The sequence below is a fragment of the Callithrix jacchus genome, chromosome 2, assembly GCF_049354715.1.
Source record: "Callithrix jacchus isolate 240 chromosome 2, calJac240_pri, whole genome shotgun sequence".
In the NCBI taxonomy this organism is placed as follows: Eukaryota; Metazoa; Chordata; class Mammalia; order Primates; family Cebidae; genus Callithrix; species Callithrix jacchus.
Genome location: NC_133503.1, coordinates 16,529,744 through 16,557,734, shown reverse-complemented (window position 1 = coordinate 16,557,734; position 27,991 = coordinate 16,529,744). Strand labels below are relative to the sequence as shown.

Genomic DNA, 27,991 nt, shown 5'->3' with positions numbered 1-27,991 from the left:
TAAGTATCATAGATAAAGAGGCTCCCTTCAGGAGCACATATTATAATAAAACAATTTAATAGAAGATTTAGGATGAAAAGAATTCTTAAAAATGAAAAGAAGATTATATTTATGTATATATAACAGCTGTAACTCTCATCAAAAACTCTACAGGAACAGCATGTTTTCAAAAGTACAACAATTTCCAAACTATTTGAAATAAACATATTAATTATTTGATGGCCAACATTTTACAAAGAAACCACAAAAATGCATATGCATGAAGCTATCTGTTACAATCCTATGGCACTCATATTTTACAAATAAGTCCGTGCCAATCTGAGCCCCTGCACTGTGCCTTCAAATTCTCCTGGACTGGGGCAACCAAGTTTACAGGAAACAGAACCTCCAGGTTCCACCCCAGGGAGGCTGGAACTCAGCAATATAAAAAGGGAGGTGGTGCTGCAGGAAGGAGTGGAATCAGAAACACCCCTGGTTTCTCACTGTCTTCCACAGATTCCTAGAAGTACCGTCTCCCCGCCCCCAACTCCTGGAAGGGCAATCTATTGTCCTTTATTCAGCTCCTTCTAGAACAGTCCAGGCTCTTCTAGATGATCTGCAGAAATGGCTCCTCTCCTTTTTCCTGGTGTCTGTCATTAGCATTGGAATCAACTTCATGCTGAAAATCTGCATTTCCCCTGGGCCTGGTTTTCTGGAAGTGAGAGAGGTGGTCAGGTTTCAAGGAAGCAGTTCTCTAGGAAGGTCATTCACGTCCCATGTCAATTCTAACTAGAGTTCAGAGCAATTGATCAATCCAGTTTCATCTCCTGCCCTTCATTCTCTAGCCTGCTTCTGAACCGTGCTGTTCAATTGTGATACGCACACTTTGGTGACCCTGACTCCAAAACTCACTTATTACACCCAAGGCCATCCCCAGTTATCTATTTCCTTGCCAGGACTTCGAGTCGGTCTGCCCAGGGAGTAAGGAACCCTCAGACAATGTGGCTTTAGACTTCATCACATGTGGGGCTTTTCATGTCACTTAAGATCTAAACTGCTAACCACGCTAGATACGTTTCTAATGTGACAACATCACAAACCAGGAGTCCCGGAGCCTAATCCATAGTCCTACTTCCTAATGTTGAAGTCTCATGCTGAGTCCTCAACGTGGTTAGCTGCACAAGATGTAAACCGAATCTTCACTGAATCCTTGACCCACATAGGTAATTCAAATGTGTCAATCCTAATGAACTTCCTGGAACTCAGTATTTCTGATGAATTTTGAGACAGGGTCTCACTGTGTCAACCAGGCTGGATGGAGTACAGTGGCAGGATCAGGTCTCTCCCTCAGCCCCAGTGTCCCAGGCTTCAGCGATCCTCCCTCCTCAACCTCCCGAGTAGTTGGGAATAGAGATGCCTCCCATATCATCCAGCTAATTTGTGAATTTTTGTGGAGAGTGAATCTCGCCAAGTTGCCCATGCTTGAAGCTACATCAAGCAATTGAGTTCCTTGGATTTTCTAAATAGACACAAAATTCTGCCTTGACTCCGGGGGATGCAGACATACCTTCTCTCAGGCCGATGACCTCAGGCCTCCACGGTCCTGTAGCTCTAAGAAAAGAGGGCACGATTTCGTGCCCATACCCAGTGCTCTGGGTCATAAGCCTGGATCTGCAATAACAAACGCCCCTTGAGAACATGGGGACCCTCCAGGATACCCCTCCATCCCCTCTTCCAGCCTCCAACCTCCTGATGCCTCCCCATCTCCCCATAGCGCACCCACCTCTTTCAGCTCCTCCAGGGAAACTCAAGCCCTGCAGCGCATGGAACAGAAGAACTGGAACTGAAGCTTCTGGAATAAGCATCGCTGGGAGCGGTCCTTCCCATACAGAAAGTTGAAGATGGCTTGTTTGGGGCCCTGGCTGTCCTCCTCCATGTCACTGGCCAGGTAGCTGGGGGCAGAAATCAGACTGCTGCTCAGGGGCACCACCGGGAAAGTCCTCTGGCTGAGGTCAGCTTCCCAGAGAGGAGGGCGGAGGACCTTAGCTCAGGACTGGCACCCACCCTGCAGAGAGCCATGCCTTCCTCAGGAGGGCCCTGCTGGACAGATGTCTACTGAAGGGCGCCCCTCACACCTTCGGGATGGAGACAAAAAGCCAACTGGTGGCCAAGAGTGGTGGCTCAGGCCTGGAATCCCAGCACTTTGGGAGGCTGAAGTGGGTGGATGACTTGAGGCCAGGAGTTTGAGACCAACCTGTTGAACATGGCGAAACCCCATCTCTACTAAAAATATGAAAATTTCCTGGTGTGGTGGCACACACCTTAGTCCTAGCTACTCCAGAGGCTGAGGCACAAGAATTACATGAACCCAGGAGGCTGAGGTTGTAGTGAGCTGAGATAGGTCTGCTGCATTGTAGCCTGGGAGACAGAGCGAGACTCTCTCTCAATAAATAAATAGGATGGGAATGGCGGCTTATGCCTGTAATTCCAGCAATTTGGGAGGCTGAGGCGGGTGGATCACCAGGTCAGGCGATTGAGACCACCCTGGTTAACACAGCAAAACACCGTCATGTCTACTAAAAATACAAAACATTAGCTGGGCGTCATGGCATGGGCCTGTAGTCCCAGCTACTCAGAAAGCTGAGGCAAGAGAATTACTTGAACCTGGGAGGCAGAGGTTGCAGTGAGCCAAGTTGGTGCCATTGTACTCCAACCTGGTTGACAGAGCAAGGCTCCATCTCAAAAATTATATATATATATATACACATATATACATACATATATATATACATACATATATATATATATACATATATACATACATATATATACATACGTACATATATACATACACATACATATATATATACACATACATATATATATACATACATATATATATGTATATGTACAAAATTTAATAAATATGTAAGTAATTGTCCAAGTGTGATAGCACAGCCCTATAGTCTGAGATAATCAGGAGGCTGAGGTGGGAGCTTGAATTCTGGAGTGGGAGTCTGCATTGAGCCGAGATGGAGACACTGCCCTCCAGCCTGGGCAACAGAGCAAAACTCTGTCTCAGAATAAAATAAGACTGTGGAGCATCGGGTGGGAGCTGGTGGAGAAGAGGGGTAGGAAACTGTGGGTGTGGAAGCTGTGCCCTCCCCCAGGCTCTGTGTTGGAACAGGAACACAGTTTCGTGGAGAAAGACCTTATCTTGTTGGATACCCTCAGATCTTTGTCCCAGGCCAGGAATCTTTTCACGATAGGATCCTCTGTGATTAGAGAGCAGATGTTAGCATGAGAAGCAGAAAGGAGTTTCTATGGGAGAAACAGGGCAGCCAGGAGAACTGTGCCTCCCTGGGAAAAGTCTCAGGATAGTGGCCTCGGGTAACGTGGATGGGAGAGGAGAGAATGACTTTCACTGGGCAAGGGAGAGAGGCTCCCACTCTGAGACTGCCCTGAGAAGAGGCTGAAGGAGGACCTGGGTGTGAGAATCTACTGGCTAGAGAGCTGGGAAGAAGCCAGGATGCCCTCACCGCTGACACACAGTGTCTCTTTTTTGAAAGAACGGGATTGGTGGTGCTTTCTGGGGTGTCCTGCTACCAAGCAGCCTGTTGAAGGCCTGGTGGTGCTCAGGGAGCACGGGTGACACTCGTCTTCACTTCATTTTCATTTTGAGCCCCTGAAGTGTCTCCAGCACCCAGGTCTCCTCAGGCTTGGGGGGGGTGCACTCCTTCTCTGTCTCCTCCTCGGGATCCTCCTCAGATTCATCTGACCACTCCCTCTTCCTTTTACAGCAAAGGATCCATTACGGGAAAGCAGGCCATCTCCTAATGCTTCTGCAATTGATCACCATAGACCCTGACCCAAAACCCCAAAGCACTCTCCACCCTCCCCAGCCCCGCAGACTCTTGACTTTCCCTTGCTGAACCCCATGTGCCTCTTCTCCTCTTCTTCATTTTTCATCTCTCTGTCCTCAGAACACTTCATTTCCTTCTCTGGTCCCTGGCTCTCTGGGCCAACCTTTTTTTTTTTTTTTTTTTGAGACCGTCTTGCTTTGCCACCCAGGCTCCATGGCCAATTGTTGTGGTGTAGTCTCCTCTTGCTGCAACCTCCGTCTCCAGGGTTCCAGTGATTCTTCAGCCTCCCAAGTAGCTGGGATTACAGGTGCCCACCATAACACCTGGCTCATTTTTGTGCTTTTAGTAGAGACGGGGTTTTACCATGTTGGCCAGGCTGGTCTCATACTCCTGGCCTCAAGGAGTACTCAAGGCAGAAGTGATCCTTCTGCCTTGGCTTCCCAAAGTCCTGGGGTTACAGGTGTGGGCCACTCCACCCAGCCGTAGTCCCTTTTTTCTTCCCCCACACACTCCCTCAGATGTTCCTTCCTTCCTGACTCTTGGGTCTTTCTTTCTTCCTTTCTTTTTCTTCTTCTTTTTTTTTTTTTTTTTGGAGACAGCGTCCCACTCTCTCAACTAGACTGGAATGCCGAGATGCAATCTCAGTTCACCATAACCTCTGCTTCCCAGGCTCAAGAATTCTCCTGCCTCAGCCTTCCAAGTAGCTAGGATTACAGGCATGCACCAATACTGCCTGGGTAATTTTTGTTATTTTAGTAGAGACAGGGTTTCACCGTTTTGGCAGACTCATCTCGAACTCTTGACCTCAGGTGATCCAACTGCCATGACCTCCCAAAATGCTGGGATTACAAGCAGAAGCCATCGTGCCCAGCCCCCTCTCTTCTTCTTGGTCAATCCTCTGCCATCTCTCCTTCCTCCAGTCCCCTCGCCTGATGGTCCTGGCACTTCGTTGTCCACCACCTCCGGGAGGAGTACCCTAAGGTGCTAGGCTGGGGGGCTCCTCTCCTCAACCTGGGGCTGAGGTTGACAGCTGGCCATGATCTCTTCCAAACTCTGTTCCCTCCCATGAAACCTGGACCCCGTTCTGTTCAAAGCCTTCATCCAGTCTGTACTAGGACCCTGAGGAGGGCATTGTCTAGTCTCAAGGCTGGGGAGAAGTCGGGTATGGAAAACAGCTCTGAGAAGATGCTGTTGTCCACCTGAGCTCCCAAGCACCCACGGAGGTCAGTCCTTCCAGTCAGGAAGTTTGGAATTGCAGATGTGTTTGGTCATTCCAACCTGGCCAACTGTTTGAAGAAAAACATAGAGGTGAGGCACGGTGGCTCACACCTGTCATCCCAGCACTTTGGGAAGCCGAGGAAGGGAGATCATGAGGTCAGGAGTTGGAGACCATCCTGGCTAACACAGTGAAACCTCATCTCTACTAAAAATACAAAAAATTAGCCAGGCATGGTGGTGCTGTCCTTTAATCCCAGCCATTCGAGAGGCTGAGGCAGAAGAATCGCTTCCACCTGGGAGGCAGAGGTTGCAGTGAGCCGAGATTGCGCCATTGCACTCTAGCCTGGGCGATAGGGCAGGCTCCTTCTCAAATGAATGAATGAGAAAAGTCATCAAGGGACATTAAGTTTCAGGACAGCTAAACTGCTTTCTTTATTTTTTTGATTTTGTTTTCCTTTCTTTTATTGTTATTTATTTTTTGGAGACAGACTCTCACTCTGATGCTCAGGATAGAATGCAGTGGCGCAATCTTGGCTCACTTGCAACTTCTGCCTCCTGGGTTTAAGCAATTCTCTTGTCTCAGCCTTCTGAGTAGCTGGGAACACAGGCATGCACCACCATGCCCATCTCATTTTGTGTTTTCAGTAGAGACTGGGTTTCACCATGGTAGTCAGGCTGGTCTCGAATTCCTGACCTCAGATAATCTACCCACCTTGGCCTATCAAAGTGCTGGGATTACAGGCATGAGCTTCTGCACCTGGACTTGGTTTTTCTTCTGAGACAGGGTTTTGCTCTGTCACCCAGGCTGGAGTGCAGTGGTGCAGCCATAGCTCACTGCAGCCTCAAAGTCCTGAGTTCAAGTGATGTTCTTGCCACAGCCTCCCAATATGCTGGGATCTCAGGCATGAGCCACCATGCCTGGCCTGAAAGCAAGCTTTCTTATCCCTATCACTGACCTTTATCAAGTCTAGTCAAATCATCTGTGGCCTCCCAAGTGTCCCTCAGTAGTGATGCTTTGGATCCTCTGAGTCCTCCCACATGGAAAGCTTACCCACTGGGGTGCATTTCTCATTGAGAAAGCATGGTTATGGAAACTGTCCTCTTTTTTACAAGAACAGGATTGGAGGTGCTTTCTGGGGTGTCCTCCTACCAGGCAGCACGGGTGACACTCGCCGTCTCTTTATTCTCATCTTGAGCCCACACAGGGTGTCTAGCACCGGGGTCTCCTCAGGCTCAGGGGTGCACTCCTTCTCTGTCTTCTCCTCCAGCTCCTCCTCCGATTCGTCCGACCAGTCCCTCTTCTTTTGCCAAGAAAGGAAACTAGGCGGGCTGGAATCTACCCAAGGAGATGAGTAAAGAAAGCAGGTCACTGTGTAATACTTCTGCAATTGATCACCTTAGACCCTGACCCAAAACCCCAATGCACTCTCCATCCTCCCCAGCCCCGCAGACTGTTGGCTTCTGTGAGCCATTTGTCCATCTTTCTCCCTTGATGAACCCCATGTGTCTCTCCTCTCAGCTCACTGGAACCTCCGCCTTCCAGACTTAAGCGCTTCTCCTGCCTCAGCCTCCTGAGTAGCTGGGATTACAGATGTGCAGCAGTATTACCAGGATTATGTTTGTATTTTTAGAAGAGATAGGGTTCCATCGTGTTGGCCGTGCTGGATTCAAACTCCTGACCTCAGGTGATCTACCTACCTCAGCTTCCCAAAGTGCTGGGATTACAGGTGTGAGCCACTGTGCCCGGCCCCCTTCCTTCTTCTTAGTCAATCCTCTCCCATCTTTTCTTCCTCCAGTCCCCTCGCCTGATGGTCCTGGCACTTCATCTTCTACCACCTCCAACAGGGAGCACCTCAAGGTGCTAGGCTGGGGGCTCCTCTCCTCAACCTGTGGCTGCGGTTGACATCTAGCCATGATCTCTCCCAAACTCTGTTCCCTCCCATGGAACCTAGTTCCTGTTCTATCCAAAGCCTTCTTCCAGACTCGACTAGGACCCAGAAGAGTGCATTTCGTATTCTCAAGGCTGGGTAGCAGTCGGGAGTGGAGAACAGCTCTGAGAAGATGCTATCATCCACCTGAGCTCCCAAGCGCCAACAAAGTTCAGTCCAATCAGGAAGAATGGAATCTCTCATGTCACTGGTTATTCCAACCTGGCATCCCGTTTGAAGACAAACATATTAGGTGGGTATGGTGGCCCATGTCTGTAATCCCAGCACTTTTGGATGTCGAGGCGAGCATGAGGTCAGGAGTTCAAGGCCATTCTGGCTACCACAGTGAAACCTCGTCTCTACTAAAAATATAAAAAATTAGCAGGCATGGTGTGATCCTGGCTTGTAATCCCAGCTACTCGGGAAGCTTAGGCAGGATAATTGCTTATCCAGGAGGCGGAGGTTGTAGTGAGTCAAGATCACGCCATTGCAGTCCAGCTTGGGTGATAGGGCAAGACTCTGTCTCTAAAAAGCAAATAAAGTCAGCAAGAGACATTAAGTGTGCACAGCTTAAACTGCTTTCTGTGTTTTTTTTTTAATTTAATTTTTATTTTTATTTAATTTTGGAGACAGTCTCACTTTGTCACCCAGGCTGGAATGCAGTGGTGCCATGTTGGCTCATTTGCAGCCTCTGCCTCCCTGGTTGAAGTGATTCTCCTGCCTCAGCCTCCCGAGTAGCTACGATTATAGGCTTGCGCCACCACAGCTGTCTAATTTTTTATGTTGAGTAGAGACAGGGTTTCACCATGTTGGTCAGGCTGGTCTCCAACTCCTGACCTCAGGTGATCTACCCACCTTGGCCTCCCAAAGTGCTGGGATTACAGGCATGAGCTACCTTGCCTGGCCTTTGTTGTTCTTGTGAGACAGGGTTTTGTACTGTCATGCAAGCTGGAGTGCAGTGGTGCAGTCACAGCTCATTGCAGCCTCCAAGTCCTGAGTTCAAGCGATGCTCTTGCCTCAGTCTCCCAATGTGCTGGGATCTCAGGCATGAGCCACAACGCCTAGCCTGAAACCAAACTTTCTTATCCCAATCACAGAACCTTATCAAGTCTAGCCGAGTCCTCTATGGCCTGCTAAGCATACCTTATAAGTGAAGCTTAGGAATGTCAAGTCCTCCTGCATGGAGAGCTCACCCACTGTGGGGCATATTTTTCCCATGTGACAAGTATAGTTATGGGAAGCTTCTTTTTAAAAGAACAGGATTGGAGGTGCTCTCTGGGGTGTCCTCTTACCAGGCAGCCTGTTGAAAGCCTTGTAGTGCTCAGGGAGCACGGGTGACACACACTCTCGCTTTAACTTCATCTTGAGCCCACACAGGGTGTCTAGCACCCAGGTCTCCTCAGGCTTCTTCTCTGTCTCCTCCTTGGGCTCCTCCTCAGATTTGTCCAACCACTCCCTCTTCATGTTCCAGTAAAGGAACTTACTCGGGGTGCCGGGATCTACCCAAGGGACTGAGTAAAGAAAGCAGGCCACCGTGTAATTAATGATTCTGCAGTTGATCACCTTAGACCCTGACCCAAAACCCCAAACCGCTCTCCATCCTCCCAGCCCCTCAGGCTGCTGGCTTCTCCCTTGCCGAACCCCATGTGCCTCTCCTCCTCCCCATTCTTCCATTTCTCCTCAGAATGCTTCCTCATTTCCTTCCCTGGTCCCTGGCTCTCTGAGTCCCTCATTTTTTTTTTTTTAAAACAGAGTCTTGCTTTGTCACCCAAGCAGGAGTGTAGTGGTGCCTTTTTAGCTCACTGCAGCCTTCATCTCCTGGGTTTCAGTGATTCTCCTGCCTCAGTCTCCCAAGTAGCTTGGCTTACAGATGCCCACTATAACACCTAGATTGTTTTTGTATTTTTTGTAGAGACCGGATTTTAAGATGTTGGCCAGGCTGTCTCAAACTCCTGTTTTTAAGTGATCCGCCTGCCTCAGCTCCCCAGCATGCTGGGATTAGAGGTGTGAGCCACTGGGCCTGGCCTGAGTCCCTCCTTTCTTTTCACACACCCTCCTCAGGAGCTTCTTCCTGACTTGTGGGCCCTTTTTTTTTTTGAAACAGGGTCAGGCCGGCTGCGGTGTCTCAAGCCTGTAATCCCAGCACTTTGAGAGGCCGAGGCGGGTGGATCATGAGGTCAAGAGATCAAGACCATCCTGGTCAACATGGTAAAACCCCGTCTCTACTAAAAATACAAATAATTAGCTGGACATGGTGATTCGTGCCTGTAATCCCAGCTACTCCGGAGGATGAGGCCGGAGAATTGCCTGAACCCAGGAGGCGGAGGTTGCAGTGAGTCGAGATCGCACCATTGTACTCCACTACCATTCAGCTAATGTTTGTATTTTAGTAGAGACAAGGTTTCGCCATACTGGCCAGGCTTATCTCTGACTCCTGACCTCAGGTGATCCACCCGCCTCATCTTCCCATAATGTTGGTATTATAGGTGTGAGCCACCTCGCCCAGCCCCCTTCCTTCTTCTTAGTCAATCCTCTCCCATCTCTTCTTCCTCCAGTCCCCTCACCTGATGGTCCTGGCACTTCATCATCTGTCACTTCCAGGATGGAGTACCCCGAGGTGCTAGGCTGGGGGCTCCTCTCCTCAAGCTGCGGCTGCAGTTGACAGCTGGCCATGGTGTCGCCCAAACTGTGTTCCCTCTTACGGAACCTGTTTTCTGTTCTGTCCAAAGCCTTCTTCCAAACTCTTATCAGGACCAGTAAAAGTGCGTTATCTATTCTCAAGGCTGGGGAGAAGTCAGGAGTGGAGAACCGCTCTGAGAAGATACTGTTGTGTACCTGGGTTTCCGAGCACCCACTGAGTGTGGTCCAATCAGGAAGGTTGGAACTCTTATGTCATCGGTCATTCCAACTGGGCAACTAGTTTGAAGAACAACACATGTAACTGCCAGGCTGGTCTCTTTTCCTGGAGATCCAGGGTCAATAGTGTCTGGATCTCCTGTGGTCAGTGGTGTCTCCTGCCACTGTCCCAACCTCAGACCATTATCCAAAAGCATCTTCACGGTCTCCGCATCCCTCTGTTCCCTGTCCCAGCTCACGCCTCTAATCCCAGCACTCTGGGAGACTGAGGCAGGCCTATCACGAGACCATCCAGCCCAAGATGATGAAACCCTGTCTGTACCAAAAATACAAAATTAGCTGGGCATGGTGGCGTGCGCCTGTAGTCACAGCTACTTGGGCGGCTGTGGCAGGAGAATAACTTGAACCTGGGAGACGGAGGTTGCAGTGAGCTGAGATCCTGCCACCACTGCATTCCAGTCTGGTGACAGAGTGAGACTCTGTCTTAAACAAACAATAAAAACAAGGTTGTGTTAAAGATGTAGAGGACCTTTGTGACCTGACCAAGGATAAAGAAGTTTAGCAGCCTTCCGCCAGGCAGCAGCAGCCTTAAATCCCAGCTCTTGGAGGCCGAGGTCAGGAATTCAAGACCACCCTGACAACATTGTGAAACCGTGTCTCTAGTAAAAATACAAAAATTAGCTTGGTGTGGTGGTGGTAGCCTATGATCCCAGCTACTCAGGAGGCTGAGGGAGGAGAATCACTTGAACCTGGGAAGTAGAGGTTGCGGTGGGCTGAGCTTGTGCCACCATTGTACACCAGCCTTTGGCGGCAAGAGCAAAACTCCATCTCAAAAAGAAAAAAAAGTTTGGCAACCTCCTTGGATTCCCACGAAAACCCAGATTCCCGCCAACACCCAGCTGTCTGTGGTGACCAACTGCCTCCTAACCTCAGCCCTCTCTTTGTTCCCCTTTCCCCAATATCAAAGGATACTTGAGATTCACGCCTTTTTTTAAAGGTTATTTTTATTTTTTTCTGGCTCTATCACTCAGGCTAGAATACAATGGTGTGATCAAAGGTCACTGCAACTTCTGCCTCTCAGACTCAAGTGATCCTCCTGCCTACGCCTCCCGAGTAGCTGGGACCACAGGTACACGCCACTGCGCCCAGCTAAGTTTTGTTTTGTTTTGTTTTTGGTAGAGGCAAGGTTCCTCCATGTTGCCCAGGCTGGTCTCAAGACTAATGTGCTCACATAATCCTCCCAGTTTGGCCTCCCAAAATGTTGGGATTACAGGCCTCCACCCCTGGCCTCTATATTAATGCCTGATTTTTTTGGGGGGGAGGGGAGGGTGGTTTGTTTGTTTTGAGATGAAGTCTTGCTCTTTTACCCAGGCTGGAGTACAGTGGTGCAGTGGCATAATCTCTGCTCACTGCAACCTCCCCATCCCCGGTTCAAGCGATTCTCCTGCCTCAGCCTCCTAAGTAGCTGGAATTACAGGTGTGGGCCACCATGCCTAGCTAATTTTTGTTTTTTTAGTAGAGACTTGGTTTCCCCATGTTGTCCAGGCTGCTCTCGAACTCCAAATCTTGTGATCTGTCTGCCTGAGATTCATGTTTTTTAAGATGGCTAGGTAGGACATCCACCTATCATGTTCTTGGTTTGCTGGCTCTCCAAAATGAAGTCACTTTTCTTTCTCTAGATTTTTTGGAGGCAGTGCAGTGAGCAGAATGATTTGGACTCGGTTCCATTCTGGCCCACAGCACCCAACACCCCTGCAGCAATGTGCTGAGCTTCCTGGCAGGGGAGAAAGGGAATGTCCTTTTGGCTCCAGGAGGCACCAGGGCAGGGTCAGGTGTTTCCCACACCATCCATGTGGCAGTGACGGGTGCTGAGTCTGGAGAGGTGAACAGCAGTCATCACCTAACCATGACCTAGAATATGAGTGTTTAAGGACAGACGAGAAAATGACATCAGAGAAAGGTTACCTAACTTGCCAGGCACACAGACATTCCTTGCAAATGTATCCATGCAAATCTATGCTCATCCCCAGGGAAAATGTACTACTGGATTCCATGGGGTTTAATTTTTGCCTGTCTTTAAGAGGACATACCTTTCAGGTGTGTTTGTTCACAGTATTTTACATTGTCATTTTCTTTTAAAAATCCTTTTGGGATTTGTGTAAGAATGGCATAATGGATCTGTCATTCATGTATTCTTTGAGAGTTCATTTTTACGGTAAAATATATTGTGCTCATTATCCCGTCTGCTTTATTTGTTTATTCATTTAGAGGCAGAGTTTCGAAATAAATAATAATTCAGGTCTCCATCGCATCACTGGAATCCACTGTCAAATGCTCCCTGCTGGAGTCTCGTGGAGCCTGTCCCCAAGCCAGGGGGCTTCCTAGTGCCGCCCGAACGTCTCTCCAAAGCGGCACAGTTCTGAACCCCCACTGCCCACCTGAACAGCTTCACTAGCTGATGTCTTTTGAAATCGAGGCCAGGTCCACAGTGCCAATTCCACCCTCTCTACAGCCAAACCGGCTAACCATCCTGGTGTTTCCTGGCCTGGTTTCACTACTCCTTCGAAATGCCCACCACTTGACTTTGCATGTGTGTTTTCTGTCTGAGTCCTGCACATGTGTGGTTCTGAAGGGAAACACCCATTTCTTGACATCAGTTCACCCCACAGCCTCTGTGATGCCTTCCCTCATCTTCCCACCTCTGCATGCCCATAGCACACCAGTGACATCCTATTATAATGTACATTGGGATGAGGTTATTTGCCCTGATTTCTCCCAGTCCCATTAGACTAGATGCCTGTAGAAGGCAGGATTTTGGCAATATATTCTATTTATTTTATCTTTGGGGAACAGAGACTTGCCCTGTCCCCCAAGCTGGAGTGCAGTGGTGAGATCATAGCTCACTGCAGCCTCCATCTCCAAGGCTGGAGTGCAATGGTGCGATCTCACTGCAACCTCCACCTCCCAGGTTCAAGCCATTCTGCTGCCTCAGCCTCCTGAGTAGCTGGGATTACAGGTGTGTGCCACTGCATCTGGCTACTTTTTTTTTTTTTTTTTAATAGAGACAGGAGTTCACCATGTTGGCCAGGATGGTCTCGATCTCTTGACCTCAGGAGATCCACTCACCTCTGCCTTCCAAAGTGTTGGGATTACAGGTGTGAGCCACTGTGCCTGGCCTGCAATATTATATGTAGAAACATATTTATTTTACTTTTACAAACTTCTTGGTTATTGCTATTTGGACTGCATGGATTTCCTTCCTCTGTTTTTCCCTTCCTCTTCTTTCTCCCTCCCTCCCTCCCTTCCTTCTTTCTTCCCAAATTTTAACTTTGTCTTATTTGTCTCTCTCTGTTGCCCAGGCTGGAGTGCTGTGGCACCATCTCAGTTCACTGCACCTCTGCCTCTTACGTTCAAGCGGTTCTTGTGCCTCAGCCTCCAGATTAACTGGGACAAAAGGATACACCACAATGCCCAGCTAATTTTTGTATTTGTAGTAGAGACCGGGTTTTCCTATGTTACCCAGGGTGGTCTCAAACTCCTGGGCTCAAGCAGTCTGCCCGCCTCAGCCTCCCAAGGTGGTGAAACTACAGATGTGAGCCACAGTGTCTGGCCCTCACGGTATGGATTTTCTAAAAAGAAAAAAAGAATTATATTAAATTTGTCTTATTTGCCAAAAGGGAAAGTAACCTTTTCTCCTCTCCTTTTTAAAGGGTATTTTTGGCCAGGTGCAGTGGCTCACACCTGTAATCTCAGCCCTTTGGGGGGCCAAGGCAGGAGGACCACCTGAGGTCAGGAGTTTGAGACCAGCGTGGCCAACATGGTGAAACCCCAACTCTACTAAAAATACAAAAATTAGCTGGGCATGGTGGCAGGTGCCTGTAATCGCAGCTACTCAGGAGGCTGAGACAAAAGAATCACTTGAACCTGGGAGGCAGAGGTTGCAGTGAGCTGAGATCCCACCATTGCACTCCAGCCTGGGCAACGAGTGAAATTTCGTCTTAAAAAAAGAAAGAAGAATAATATTACCCAGAACTCTACTTCCTGAAGAGGATGAGGTAAAAGCAGAAAAAGAAAATTGCATTTTAACGGAAAATGAAGCATATTTGGAAGACCATGATTTTGAGTTCGACTTTGTTCATTATATTTAAGGTATTTTATACCACTTAAAAAAATTATAGATAATTGATGCATGTTATGTTCTGTCTGGTGGAAATTGGTTGACTAACCCCAATCCCCACCAGAGAAAATTCAGTTCTCACAGCATTTCTCCATTTACATAATCATCTCAATATTCCTGATCTGTAAATATGTCTGTTTCTGAGATTTTCTGTCTCTTTCTCTTTTTTTTTCTTCTTTTCAGACAGGGTCTGGCTCTATGGCCCATGTTAGAGTTCAGTGGCAAGATCTTGGCTTAGTAGTTCAAGGAATTCTGTCTCAGCCTCCCAAGTAGCACGATGGCACAGAGCTTTGGACAGATCATATCAGACACGTGGGGCCCATGAGGGCCACCTTTGGCTGTGTGGCAGGTGTAAGAAAGCGCATTAACCCCCAGTCAGCCAGAGCCACTGCACAACACCCTGCCAGCCCATGGCCACCTCCCACGTGGCTGCAGCTGTGGCCAATAGTTCACGGTGGCCTAACCAGAAGCGTGGTGTCGTGGAGGCTTCCGGGAGTTGTAGTCTGTGATAGTTCACGGTGGCCTAACCAGAAGCGTGGCGTTGTGGAGGCTTCCGGGAGTTGTAGTCTGTGTGTGTGTGGGGGGGGGGGGTGGCGGTGGGGGTGTGGGGTCCCTTACACAGAGTTTTTCAGGTGTGGGACTATGATGTGGGCATTTCCGGACTCCGGGCTGTTCCCACGGTGACTGGCACCTCGGACACAAGTGGGAGGGGCGGTGCCCTGGCTCCAGGGCGTGGCCGGCACCCACTTGCTGCAGAACCCGCACTGCACTGGGGTCCTGGGAGTGGCTCCTCCTGACGTCTCCCCTGGGTGTTGGATGCTGCTGAGTTGGGCTGGTGGACTTGACAATTAGTGGGTCCCAAGCAGCGGCTGGTCCCTCATCTCACTGCCCCTCTCCGCCCTGTAGCTCTGCCTCCTTGGTCCCCAGTGTTGCCTGGAAGCTGGCACAGGGCACCTGCTGCTGTGACCACCTGGACGCAGGTGAGCTGGGGGCTTGTTCTCTGCACAGGGGACGCCGCTCTTCCCTAAGAGTGGGTTTGTTCCCCTCCCTTCCCCTGGAGCTTCTCTGCCCATCCAGGCCCTTCAACTCCACTGTACTCCAGAGCGTGGGTCTCTAGGGGGAAGACGAGGTGCTGTTGGGGAAAGTCCCCATCTCTTGTGGGGGGGGAAGGTAACCCCCTTCTTTCTCTTCAGTCTGGCTCATGCAGACCCCCATCGCAGCCAGTGGTGGGCACTTAGCTAGGAGGGAAACGAAGGCAGGATGTGGAGTGGTTGTTATTTCAGGCATCTGAGCTCATTCAAAACATCTACTGAGTGGCTGGGTCCGATCTTGGGGAGCACAGAGCTGGGGCTCCTCCTTGGCTTCAGTCCTACAGAGGTGTTGGTCACATTAACAGGTGGCAGTGATCCAGGGGTAGGCCCCCTGATAGTTACCCCAACTATCAGGATCCATGAACACTCAGGTGAGGGAGGGTCAGTTTCAACTGGGGAAGGGGTGACTTCAGGCCAGACTTAAAGAAAAATAATATCTTGCATGTGAAAGGGCGAAAGGGTCTTCCAGGACCAGGGAGGAGCTTTTGTAAGGGGTAATGATGAGTGGTACTGAGGACTTGGCACAGGGGAGGCTCCTAGGGCGGTGAGGCTGGGGGCGGGGTGGGGGCTGACTAGCAGGGTCCAAGGCTGGGATCTCCCTCTTGCTGCAGCTGCAAATGCAGTTCTTCAAGGCAGAGGCAGGGTCATATTTGGGTGTTGGCCAGAGTATCCCTGCAGGAAGTAGAGTTAAGAGAACTGGACTGAGGGTGTGAGAAAATTGAGGAGGGAGATGAGAGACGGCAGATGAAAGGCGGGACTGTGCGAGCACCAGTGTTACAGGCTGGTGGAGAAGGAGGTGGCTGCGCCAGTTTTATGTAGACTGTCCTTTTCCAGCGCTTGGTGAAGAAGTGTGAGCAACACTCATGGTGGTAGGATGGGATGGTGTTGGAGGAGGATGTCTGTCTTGGATCTTTTGTTGTTTAAGATGAAACTGACTTGAGTTTGGAAAGAATGAAACTGGTACTATGGTTTTAAATATTGATAAGGCCAAATGTTTTTGTTGTTGTTTTTCTATCATGACTTGCACTTGGGTCTTATTGAAGGAAGTTTTTCCTATGACATGTCCATAATTCTTTCTTGCTATTTTTGATTAGTAATATTAGAAGAGATATAAATACATAGCAAAGTAAAAGAAAAAGAAGCTTCACACTCATGAACTAAATTGAGCAGATGTCAAAAGTTTACTTCATCCTGAGCCCAATGGATGTGAAAAACAAAAGTTTGCTGGGTTCAGATTTTCTTTCTTTTTTTTTTTTTCTGTATAATCAGTGATTTTATTTATTTTTTTAATTGCATTTTAGGTTTTGGGGTACATGTGGAGACCATGCAAGATTGTTGCATAGGTACACACATGGCAGTGTGATTTGCTGCCTTCCTTCCCATCACCTGTATGTGGCATTTCTCCCCATGCTATCTCTCCCCAACTCCCCACCCCACATTATCCCTCTTCTTTTTTTTCTTTTTTGAGATGGAGATTTACTCTGTTGCCCAGGTCAGAGTACAGTGGTGCAATCTTGGCTCACTGCAACCTCCGTCTCCCAGGTTCAAGCAGTTCTCTTGCCTCAGCCTCCCAAGTAGCTGGGATTACAGGTGTGCAGTACCACACCCAGCTAATTTTTTAAAATTTTTCTTTTGGTAGAGACGGGGTTTCACCATGTTGGTCAGGCTGGTCTCGAACTCCTGACCTTAAGTGATCCACCTGCCTCAGCCTCCCAAAGTGCTGGGATTACAGGCGTGAGCCATTGCGCCCAGCCGGGGTTCAGATTTTCTACAGAACTAAAACCTCATAGATACTGTTGACAACCCTTTGTACTCTTCCTCACTGAGATTAAACTCCTAAAATTGCTATATATCTTTTTTTCGGGGTTGGGGAATGGGGAGAATGAGTCTCACTTTTGTTGCCCAGGCGGGGGTGCAGTGGCCCAATCTCAGCTCACTGCAACCTCCGCTTCCTAAGTAGGTGGGATAATAGGGGCCCACGAATATGCCCAGCTAATTTTTGTATTTTTGGTAGAGACAGGGTTTCCCCTTGTTGGCCAGGCTGGTGTCAAACTCCTGACCTCAAGTGATCTGCCCACCTCGGCCTCCCAAAGTGCTGGGATTATAGGCGTGAGCCACCATACCTGGCCAAAATTGCTATATATCTATGTTTTTGTTTATTTATTAGACAGGAGTGTAGCCACAGACAGTATGTAAGATTGCTTTGTACATTCATCACAAACATGTATTTCTGTCGGGGTTTTCTTATTTTTAGCATTTTTATTCATATATTTTAGATATAAATTCACTTTGAGTTATGAACATTGCAAAAATCTTTAATAGAATGTGATAAAATTACTGGTGTTTCCCTCCCTGATGACTATATTTTTTAGGATGGATCCATTTCATTCAATGTTGAGTAGTTTATTCTGGTTTTCTGTTTGTCAGTCAATTTTAGTAATTTGTTTTCTAGAAAAGTGTCCCATTTAATTTGGAATTTATGGCAGTTATTTATAGTGCTATCTCACAATTATAAAACACGACTGTATCTGAAATTGTCTTTTTCATGTCCAAAAATGGTTTATCTTTGCCTTTGCTTGCCCAGTTGTGGCTGGCTTCTGGCCAATTTTATTAATCTTAAGTACAAGCCAATTATTTTATTAGGTTTAATCAAACCTTTCCAAGAATTGATTTTAGTTTTCTCTTTGTAACTTCTTATTATAGTCCTAATGCACATCTTAAATCAAAAGACTGAACTTTAACCACGTTCAGCTCATGTGGCTAGCATAGAAAAAAGAATAGGGGCTGGTGCAGTGGCTCATGCCTGTAATCCCAGTACTTTCAGAGGCAGAGTCAGAGGGATCATGAAGTCAAAAGATCAAGTCTGTCCCAGCCAACATGGTGAAACCCTGTCTCTACTAAAAATACGAAAGTTGGCTGGGCATGGTGGCATGGGCCTGTAGTAACAGCTACTCACAGGCTGAGGCAGGAGAATTGCTTGAACCCGGGAGACAGAGGATGCAGTGAGCCGAGGTCTCCCCACTGCACTCCAGCAGGTGACAGAGCAAGGCTCCATCTCAAAAAAAAGGATAGGGAGCACCCACCTCGATTTGTCCAGTCTGTGTCTCCCAGAAAAAAATATTTAAAAAAGAAAAAAGCAAATCCCCAAAGGTAAAAGAGTCTGAGCAGAAATTTGCAGAAATTTAAAAACGAGAGGAACACAGCTGGGCATGAGGGTTCATGCCTGTAATCCCAGCACTTTGGGTGGCTGAGGTGAGTGGATCACCTGACGTTGGGAGTTCAAGACCGGTGTGACCAACATGGCAAAACCCCATCTCTACTAAAAATACAAAAATTAGCCAGGCCTGGTGGCGTGTGCCTGTAATCCCAGACTTGGGAGGCTGAGGGAGGAGAATCGCTTGAACCTGGGAGGCAGAGGTTGCAGTGAGCCGACATCATACCATTGCACTCTAGCCTGGATGACAATGTGAGACTCTGTCTCAATAAAAAAAAGGAACAGTCATTCTGTTTTATGAAATAAAGTGTTATCCTGAATTTTTTAAAGAAAAGAAACAGAGCAGGTTAAAAAAAAAAAAACTTGGCCAGGCATGGTGGCTCACGCCTGATAATCCCAGCACTCTGGGCAAGTGGATCACTTGAGGCTAGGAGTTCGAGGCCAGCCTGCCCAACATGGTGAAACCCTATCTCTACTAAAAATACAAAAATTAGCTGGCATAGTGGCACATGCCTGTAATCCAAGCTACTCAGGAGGCTGAGGCACGAGGATCACTTGAACCCGGGAGGTGGAGGTTTGGCCTCGCCTTGGCCTCCCACAGTACTGGAATTACAGGCATGAGCCACCATGCCCAGCTGAATGTATTCTTTTAAGCACTTATGGGATACTTACAAAAAATGGCAAGCTAGGCCAGGTGTGGTGGCTCACACCTGTAATCCCAGCAGTTTGGGAGGCCAAGGCAGGCAGATCACTTGAGGCCAGAAATTCCAGACCAGCCTGGCCAACATGGTAAAAACCCATCTCTACTAAAAACACAAAAATTAGCAGGATGTGCTTGCTTGACTGCAGGAGGGTGGAGGTTGCAGCCATCTGAGATCGAACCACTGCACTCCACCCTGGGTGACAGAAGGAGACTTCATCTCAAAAAAAAGTACATTCGCTCATCATTTGAGTGCATTATCTTGTCTACAGCCAATAGCTTGGGCTTTTAAATTGTTATTTAGATCTGATCTTTTTTTTTTTTAAGCCGGAGTTTCACTCTTGTTACCCAGGCTGGAGTGCAATGGCGCGATCTCGGCTCACCGCAACCTCTGCCTCCTGGGTTCAGGCAATTCTCCTGCCTTAGCCTTCTGAGTAGCTGGGATTATAGGCACGCGCCACTGCGCCCAGCCTGTTACTTAGATCTTATATATCCTTGCTATTTTTTGTATTCTACATCTTAGTTGCTAAAAATGGCATTAAAATCTTTTACTATGGTGATGGCTGGGCACCGTGGCTCAGGCCTGGAATTGCAGCATTTTGGGAGGCCAAGGCAGGTGGATCACTTGAGGTCAGGAGTTCGAGATCAGCCTGGCCAACATAGTGAAACCCCATCTCTACTAAAAGTACATAAATAACTGGGTGGTAGTTGTGGGCGCCTGCAGTCCCAGCGACTTGGGTGGTGGAGGCAGGAGAATCACTTGCGCCTGGAGGCAGAGGTTGCGGTGAGCTGAGGTCACACCATGCACTCCAGTCCGGGAGACAGAGTGAGACCCTGTATCAAGAAAAGCAAAAAATATCTTTTACTGTGGTGGAGGATGTATTCGTTTCTCTTTCTTGTGTCTTTTTGGTTCTGTATTCATTTGCAGCGCACTTGCTGTGGACATGCACTTGCTGATGCTGACCTGAGATGAAATTAACATCTGTTTGTTGCATTGCTTCTTTGCAGTGGGTTGTTTTCTCTCAGTTTCCGTCTCTGGCCTTTTTTTTTTTTTCTGGAAGGCTAGATGTGCATAGGACGACAGTAGAGACTAGGACATGGGCTGGTTCTGCTGTGCTGTTACTGTGTAAGGAGCAGGGAGGCCCGGAGGGTGATTGAGCAGGTCCAGCCAGGAGTCGAGTGGGAGGTGGGCTTGTCACCATGGTTACCACAGTGGACCACCAGCTTCACAATTCCCTAGCAAGGCTTTGTGCTGTAAGTGACCTTCCTCTCTTAACCCCCTCCTCCTGTTGACGGCTGCTGTTTGCATCTCCAGGCCTGTGGGTAGACAAGTTCTCTTTGTTGTCTCAGTCCTAGGTGGGCCCTGGATCTCTTAATACAGTGATCCTGTCCCTCCCCTGGTGTCAGGACACCTCCAAGCCAGAGCCCATGATATATTCCTGTCCCTTGTTTGAGGGGGAAAGCACAAGGTCTCGCCTCTGCTCTGGGGGCAACAGGAATGGCAGTTCCCCTGGCAGCTTGAGGCTTTTGTTCCTCAGAAGAGTTCTGGAGGGGGCTTTGTGTGTTTCCCTTGGCACACGGCAGCCACATCTCTTCACCAGACCTTCACTCCCAAGGAAGTCTCTCCGGTCTGCCCAGCCCCAGTCGTTCTCGTGAGCACCCACGGAACATCTGTATTAATTTTATTTATTTTTATGTTTTTTTGTTTGTTTTTTAAGGATTCAACAGAGTACAAAGGCAGCTTGCTTTATTCTCGAGATGCAGGGGGAAAGGGGTGGTGCAGCCTGTCTGCCAAACGCCACAGGCAGCCTAGGTCACATATGCAAAACCTGAGGAGGTTGGGGCCTCTCTTTTCTCAGCCCACTGCCTTTCACTGGGGTCCAGGTTGCAGATCACCACCAAATTGACTCCAGGCCGCATGGCCCAGGGTCTTCCACTGCTATGCATGGGGCTTGGCATCTAGACCCCTTGCTTGCCATCCAAGCACCCTCCTCAGTTCACTCAGGAGAGAAACCCCTGCTCCAGATGGTGTGGGGTGCAGAATGGGCACAGTGACTTCTTGGTGGACACCTTGCAGGAACCCACTGTCCCTGCAGTCTTGCTCTCTCAGTCACTGGGGAAAGAGGTGACCCCCCCCCCAGCGGCTCCCCATTCCCACACCTCAGAGTGGAAGCCACCAGAACAGCTGCTTCCCATTTTTCCCACCTTTCCATCCCCTTCCCTCCTATCCCCAGCCCTCCCTCCAACTCTTCCTCCCCCACTCCCTTCCCAGCCATCAGTGGAGGGGGGAGTTTCACCTCTGCCAGGCTGCCTGAAGGAGCTGCCAGCCCCCAGGGCAGGTCCACAAAACAAGAAACTATTGGCAAGCACAGAAAGGGAGAAAAGCCACAAAAATCAGGGGTGCCTTTGTCTACCAATAACTGCGTGTACAGCAGTGGGGAGGAGGCCAAGCTCAGCAGCGAAGCTGACACCCTGTTGTGCTCCTTTCAGCTCAGCTTCCCTGTCTGCAAGTCCACGGGTCTGGTGGAGAGAGCACTGGGTGTGTGTGTGTGCGTGCACGCGAAAGCACATGCAAGAGCGTGGGGGATGGGGAATGCGCACATACAGCTGAAGGGGTGCCCATTACAGGTATTCCCCCAGTGCTGGCCACCAGCCTGGTGACTACTTGGGGAGAAGGAAGAAAAGCGTCCCTTCTCCTCAGGACCTTCTCTCTGCTAACAAAACCCTGTGGGCACACCCACACGGGGAAGGTGTGTGCATGCGTTCGGCGAGCACGCGTATACACACACACACACTAGTTCTGTGGGAGAGGGCTGGGGCCCCAGGGGGCTCCCTGGGCCTGGGCCGTGCACCCACCTGGGCAGCTCACATGGTGGTGACCGAGAGCAGAGGGTTGTAGACCCGCTTGCCATCGGCGGAGCGCGCACTGTGGGCCAGCATCTCTTGGATGGTGATCTAGTTGTCCGGGATCTTCTTCCGCTTCTTCATGGTCTTGCGGTGGCTCAGGGCGATGATGTTTGAGCCCAGGCTTGCTGTCGTGGTTGTGCTGCTCCCGCAGGCATTCCAGCTGGCTCCGCATCATGAACTCGCGTCGCTTCCGCTGCTCGCGGGCGCAGATCATAAGCTATTTGCGCTCCTCCTTGCTCCAGTAGCGGCCCATCTTCATCTCGCTCACCACGTCGTCGTCGGTTGTCATAAACCGCTGCGCTCCTCCCAGATCTTCAGGGCCCGGGCTTTCAACAGCTGATTTCGCACGGGTCGCTTGGCCACGTAGCGGGTCCCGTCGCCGCGCACCTTCACCTTCCACTCCGTGCGCGGCGCTTCGGTGGCGGCGACCACCCCCTCACCCACCAGAGGGCCACCGGCCAAGCTCAGGGGGCCATGGCCCAGCTCCTTCAGGCCTCGCGTGGGGGCCAGCTGCATGCAGCTGTGGTAGTGCTCGCCCTCATGGACCTGGCCGTGGTGGCGCCGCTAGAGGTAAGGGCTGCCTTCGGGACCCATGCGCTCCTCCACGTGCTGCCTCTGGCTGGCCTCAGGATCCCGGGAGAGGGACCGGAACTTGGCAGGGCTCCCCTGTGGAGGAGCTGCCTTGGCAGGTGTGGCAACGAGGGGGGGCCGGTTCAAGTTGGAGTTGCCAGCAGCGGCCCCCCGCAGGGGGCTCTCAGGCAGGGGCTCCACGAGCAGTGGGGTGCTGCGGCAGCTGTCTCCAGTGTTGTAGGCACTGGTGCTGTCCTTGTCCGACTTCTCAGGCAGCTCGGAGATGTCGGACAGCTCGTGCTTCTTGGGCTCACTGGCCGCCAGGTCGTAGAGGGTCTCCTCCTCCAGCAGCCAGGCCTTCATGCAGCGCTCGAACAGCTGCTGCATCTTTTGCGCCCGCAGGATGTTGCGGCACTTGAATTCCAGGTGCCGTAGCTCTTCCTCCACCATGGCCATCTTGTGGCCCAGGCTCTCGTTGCGGTTGACGTCCAGGGCACTATTGCCTGTGGAGGCCCTGGGGAAGAGGAGGCCCAGCTGGTTGCCGTTCTCCATGTGGCACTTGATCTCCAGGAGCTCGCGGCAGCGCTTGTACTCCTTCATCCGTGAGGACTGGGATATCGCTCCCTCTCAGCCCCACCCCCTCAGCCAGCAGAGAGTCCATGCTGAAATGGAAGTCCCGGCTCTGCAGGGCGTCTGCTTGCAGGCCGAACTTGCGCAGGCTCCCCGGGGTGTTGGTGAAGCTCGGGGACTCGTCCCCGAGGTTGTGCTCAGATCTCTCTTCGTTCCGGGTGCTCTCCTCTGTTCGGCCCACCCCGCGGTCCAGCTCCTGGCTGTTGCTCAGGCCTGGGCCTGCATCAGGAGCCCCCTTCTGCTCTTCGTTTCCCAGCTGCTGGGCAGGGGGTGACTTCAGCTTAGGAGCACGCAGCTCCCCCTCATTCTCAGAGCCAAAGTCATCCCAGAAGTCATCGTGATCGCTGTCTTTCCACCGTTTCGCCAGCTGGCTCTCAGGTCGGCCCACCAGCAGGGAGATGTTGGTGTTCTCTTCCTGGCTGAGGATAACAACCACCTCTTCCCGGCTCTGGACGCCCACGCCGTTAATCTGGATGAGGCGGTCTCCCTCACGGATCGGCCATCTTTGGCTGCAATGCTGTTGGGATTTACCTCTCCGACTTAAATGCCCATGTCCTTCTAGTCGTCCGTCCTTTAGCAAACCATCAAGCCCAGCTTGTCGCGGTGGCTGCTTTTATATAGTTCCACCTCCTTATACTCCAGCGCGTCCAAGCGGTCTGCCTCCTGCAGGCCGCCCTCCATAAACTCTGCCGGGTCATGGCTGATGGGGGTGTTGCAGCATCACTTTGTACTGCTCCTCCGATTTCTGGACCACGCACATATTACATCCCATGATTCTGGCCGGCCAGGGGAGGCCATGTTGTTTGTTTTTTTGAGATGGAATCTCACTCTGTTGCCCAGGTTAGAGTACAGTGGTGGCATCTCGGCTCACTACTGCCTCCACCTCCTGGTTCAAGCAATTCTCCTGCCTCAGTTTCACGAGTAGCTGGGATTACAGGCACACGCCACCATGCCTGGCTAATTTTTGTATCTCTATTTTTTTTTTTTTTTTTTTTTTTTTTTTGAGACGGAGATTCGCTCGTTACCCAGGCTGGAGTGCAATGGCGCGATCTCGGCCCACCGCAACCTCCGCCTCCCGGATTCAAGCAATTCTCCTGCCTCAGCCTCTTGAGTAGCTGGGATTACAGGCATGCACCACCACGCCCAGCTAATTTTGTATTTTTAGTAGAGATGGGGTTTCTCCATGTTGGTCAGGCTGGTCTCGAACTTTCAACCACAGGTGATCTGCCCCCTCAGCCTCCCAAAGTGCCGGGGTAACAGGTGTGAGCCACCACACCTGGCCAGTTCCTTCATTTTTAAAGCCAGAAACAGAGCATGAACTTAGTCTTGTGTTGCAGGCTTCTGATGTTCCCTTCTGCCACCGATTGGTTTCTTTCCATCAGCGATAAAGGTATCCTGCTAGTGTCTTCTCTTCCCCCTGTAGAGGCGGGGTCTCTGTTGACGAGGCTAGTCTCGAACTCCTGGCCTCAAGCAATTCTCTTGCCTCAGCCTCCCAAAAGCGCTGAGATGACAGGTAGCTACTATTTTCATGTGAGGCTCACTGCGTCGTTTTAATTTCAGGATTTCCTAGTGTCTTTGCGAAAGCTCAGGATGAGACTTTGTCACTAAGGTGGCTGCCTCCTCTCGGCACATCAAGCTTGTTTCTACCCTGGTCCCAAGAGCTCAGAGGCTGAAGCTCGAGTCCCTGCCTTAAGGTAAGTTCTCAGCTGGGGAGCAAAGCCTTGGCAGCCCGGTGGATCTGCCCAAGTGTTCAAGACCCAGGCATGCTAGGAGTAAAAGCATTCCTGTGAAGAAGCTGAGCACGGGGAGCAGGAAATCTACTATGCAAAGGGAGACCCTAGTTCTGAGACCTCTCACATAGCTTAGGACTGAAGCTGGAGGGTCATATGGAGGGTGGCAGCTCCCAAAGTCCTTGAGCCAGGCACGGTGGCTCACAACTGTAATCCCAGCACTTTGGGAGGCCAAGGTGAGCAAATCACCTAGGTTGGTAGTTCGAGACCAGCCTGGCCAACATAGCAAAACCCTGTCCCTACTAAAAATACAAAAATGAGCCGAGTGTGGCAGTGAGCGCCTGTAATTCCAGTTACTCGGGAGGCTGAGGCAGGAGAATTGCTTGAACCCAGGAGGTGGAGGTTGCAGTGAGCTGAGATTGTGCTGCTGCACTCCAGCCTGGGCAACAGAGCGAGACTCTGTAAAAAAACCCAAGGTCCATGTACCTGAAACAGCCCGAGCCCACTTGGGGACAGAGCAAACATGGGTGCTCACATCGAGGGATCATCTTGGTTTTAGTTGAGTGCAAGGTTACGGGCTATGGGCAGAGCATCTCCATGGTGCTCAGAGGACAGTCGCGGACCCACACTCCCTCTGGATCATTTACATTTACCATCATCCTCTTCAGCCTGTGCCACCCGAGCATCAGCTCTGCCCATCCTACCGGCACCTCTGGACCTGGCTTCTACCAACATGGAACCAGGGGTTTGCAAGGAAGAGAATACAGTCATGGCGTCTTAGTTCCTGTTTCTGATTGGGGCGGTAAAGCCCCTTCCTCATCCTTCTTTATCACTTACCAGTAGAGGCAGAAGCGAAAAGCCATGGCTTTAGGCTGCTCAACAAAACAAAAACAACAGCAGCAAAATAAGGTGGATTGAACAAGCACGAGTAAACTCTTAACGCTATAGTAAAGTCAGATTTTTTTCTTTTTTTTATCTCTGTACTCTGCAACCTCTACCTCCTGGGTTGAAGCGATTCTCCTGCCTCAGCCTCCTGAGTAGCTGTGACTACAGGCACCCGCCACTGTACCCGGCTAATTTTTGTATTTTTGGTAAAGATGTGGTTTCACCTTATTGGCCAGGCTGGTCTCGAACTCTTGACCTCAGCTGATTCACCCACCTCGGCCTCCCAAAGTGCTGGGATTACAGGCGTGAGCCACTGCGCCTGACCAGAATTTGCTTTCTTAACTTGGGTCGTTTCTCCTTATGTCAAAGACTAAAAAACAATGGGTGTGAGAGAGACATTCAGAACCATCAGGCTCAGTAGCGGGCAAGCCAGCACTCAGTCCCAGGGCTCCCGTGCACCCAGCAGGGGCTTCTGCCACTGTTTTGCAATTCATAGCTAAGAGCTGCCCCATTCCACTTTCTCCCCCTTTAGCCCTCTCCTGCTTTTCCTTTTGCCTGGGGAAAGACTTTGATAGGAGCCCATTGGGAGAAAACACAGTAAGATGATACATGTATTTTTTTTTTTTTTTTTTGTTTTTTGTTTTTTGTTTTTTTGAGACGAAGTTTCGCTCTTGTTACCCAGGCTGGAGTGCAATGGCACGATCTCGGCTAACTGCAACCTCCGCCTCCTGGGTTCAGGCAATTCTCCTGCCTCAGCCTCCCAAGTAGCTGGGATTACAGGCACACGCAACCATGCCCAGCTAATTTTTTTGATATTTTTAGTAGAGACAGGCTTTCACCATGTTGACCAGGATGGTCTCGATCTCTTGACCTCGTGATCCACCTGCCTCGGCCTCCCAAAGTGCTGGGATTACAGGCTTGAGCCACCACGCCTGGCCTCTTTTTTTTTTTTTTTTTTTTAAGACGGAGTCTTGTGCTGTCACCAAGGCTGTAGTGCCGTGGTGCGATCTCGGCTCACTGCAATCTCCACCTCCTGGGTTCAAGCAATTCTACCTCCTCAGCCTCCCAAGTAGCTGGGATTACAGGCGCGTGCTACCATGCCCAGCTAATTTTTTTGTATTTTTAGTAGAGATGGGGTTTCACCATGTTGGCCAGGATGGTCTTGATCTCCTGACCTTGTGATCCGCCTCCCTCGGCCTCCCAAAGTGCTGTGATTACAGGCATGAGGTTACATATATATTCTTATGAAATATTTTACACATGAAACAGCACCAATTTATCATTTAAGAAATTAGAAAATACCAATATATTAAGGAAAAAAAGATCGTCCAGTGAGGTGGCTCATGCCTGTAATCCCAGCAGGTTGGTGGATTAAGGCATGAGGATCACTTGAGCCCGGGAGTTCAAGACTGGCCTGGGCAATACAGTGAAACCCCGTCTCCACAAAAAATTACAAAAGTTAGCCAGGAATGTTGTTACATGTCTGTAGTCCCAGCTACTTGGGAGGCTGAGGCTGGAGGATCACTTGAGCCCGGGAGGCAGAGGCTGCAGTGAGCTTTGAAGGTGCCACTGTACTCCAGCCTGAGCAACAGACTGAGACCCTATCTGAAGGAGGAAAAAAGCCCAACCAAACATCCTACCATGCAAAGATAATCACTGCCAATAGTCTGTGTTTCTTCAAAATCTTTTTTTTTTTTTTTTTGAGATGGAGTTTTGCTTTGTTGCCCAGGCTGGTGTGCAATGGCACAATCTTGGCTCACTGAAACTTCCACCTCCTGGGTTCAGGTGATTCTCCTGCCTTAGCCTCCAGAGTAGCTGGGATTACAGGCATGAGCCACCATGCCCAGTTAATTTTGTATTTTTAGTAGAGATTGGGTTTCACCATGTTGGCCAGGCTGCTTGAACTCCTGACCTCAAGCGATCCACCAGCCTTGGCCTCCCAAAGTGCTAGGATTATAGGCATAAGCCACTGTGCCTGGCCCAGGATTTTTATTTATAGATGTATGTTTACAGACTCCTTACAGGTGCTATAGTTTGTAGTCAATGTGTACAAACAAGAAACAGGCCACTCACAGTGACTCAGGCTTATAATTGTGGGAAATAGAGGTGGGAGGATCATTTGAGGCCAGGAGTTCGAGACTAGCCTGAGCAACATAGCCGAACCCTGACTCTGCAAAAGTGTGTGCGCGCGCGCACACACACGTTTTGTGTTTTTAGACAGAGTCTTGCTCTGTTGCCCAGGC

General features: G+C 49.9%; 2 protein-coding genes and 1 pseudogene across 25 annotated transcripts in view; 1 reads left to right on the top strand and 2 right to left on the bottom strand.

Annotated features, from left to right (window-relative positions):
- Positions 1-27,991, top strand: part of LOC108589316 (E3 ubiquitin-protein ligase RNF216) — a 103,157-nt gene that overhangs the window by 60,207 nt on the left and 14,959 nt on the right. For 12 of the 22 annotated variants that reach the window (XR_013530305.1, XR_013530303.1, XR_013530304.1 and 9 more), the window contains exon 9: positions 24,694-24,827. The exons of 7 other annotated variants lie outside the window; for them this stretch is intronic. Coding sequence is in view for 2 of the 15 variants with exons in the window: in XM_054248819.2 (XP_054104794.1) it covers positions 13,555-13,631 (77 nt within the window). In the remaining 13 variants the exon portion in view is untranslated. Of the gene's footprint in view, positions 1-10,875; positions 12,149-13,554; positions 13,872-24,693; positions 24,828-27,991 lie in introns of those variants that run through there. 3 more of the 22 variants (XR_013530288.1, XM_054248819.2, XM_054248822.2) reach the window with 3 other exon arrangements.
- On the bottom strand, positions 204-9,825 carry LOC100405854 (speedy protein E21-like). Of its 3 annotated transcripts, XM_054248833.2 has the most exons (6): positions 9,553-9,825; positions 8,281-8,499; positions 6,211-6,396; positions 1,763-1,931; positions 1,547-1,650; positions 207-691 (listed from the first exon to the last, which is right to left on the bottom strand). In XM_054248833.2, the coding sequence occupies exons 1-4, from the start codon at positions 9,659-9,661 to the stop codon at positions 1,768-1,770; spliced, it is 678 nt and encodes a 225-aa protein (XP_054104808.1). In that variant the 5' UTR covers positions 9,662-9,825; the 3' UTR covers positions 207-691; positions 1,547-1,650; positions 1,763-1,767. The 3 variants fall into 3 exon arrangements, with proteins under 3 accessions (XP_078214135.1, XP_035147960.1, XP_054104808.1); XM_078358009.1 differs by having other exon boundaries at positions 204-691; positions 8,281-9,825; XM_035292069.3 differs by having other exon boundaries at positions 204-1,650; positions 8,281-9,825.
- Positions 21,287-24,742, bottom strand: LOC108589306 (PDZ domain-containing protein 4-like; annotated as a pseudogene).

Bases quoted from the DNA above. Each gene is read 5' to 3' on its own strand.
- LOC100405854 (XM_035292069.3), bottom strand. From the start codon at position 8,662: ATGGAAGAATGGGGAGGAGGAGAGGCACATGGGGTTCGGCAAGGGAGA. The intron at 6,397-8,280 runs GTAAGAGGACAC...CTCCTTGGGTAG, and splicing joins GGCTTTCAACAGGCTGCCTG to ATTCCAGCCCGCCTAGTTTC. The intron at 1,932-6,210 runs GTAGGAGGACAC...TTCTGCCCCCAG, and splicing joins AGTGTCACCCGTGCTGCCTG to CTACCTGGCCAGTGACATGG.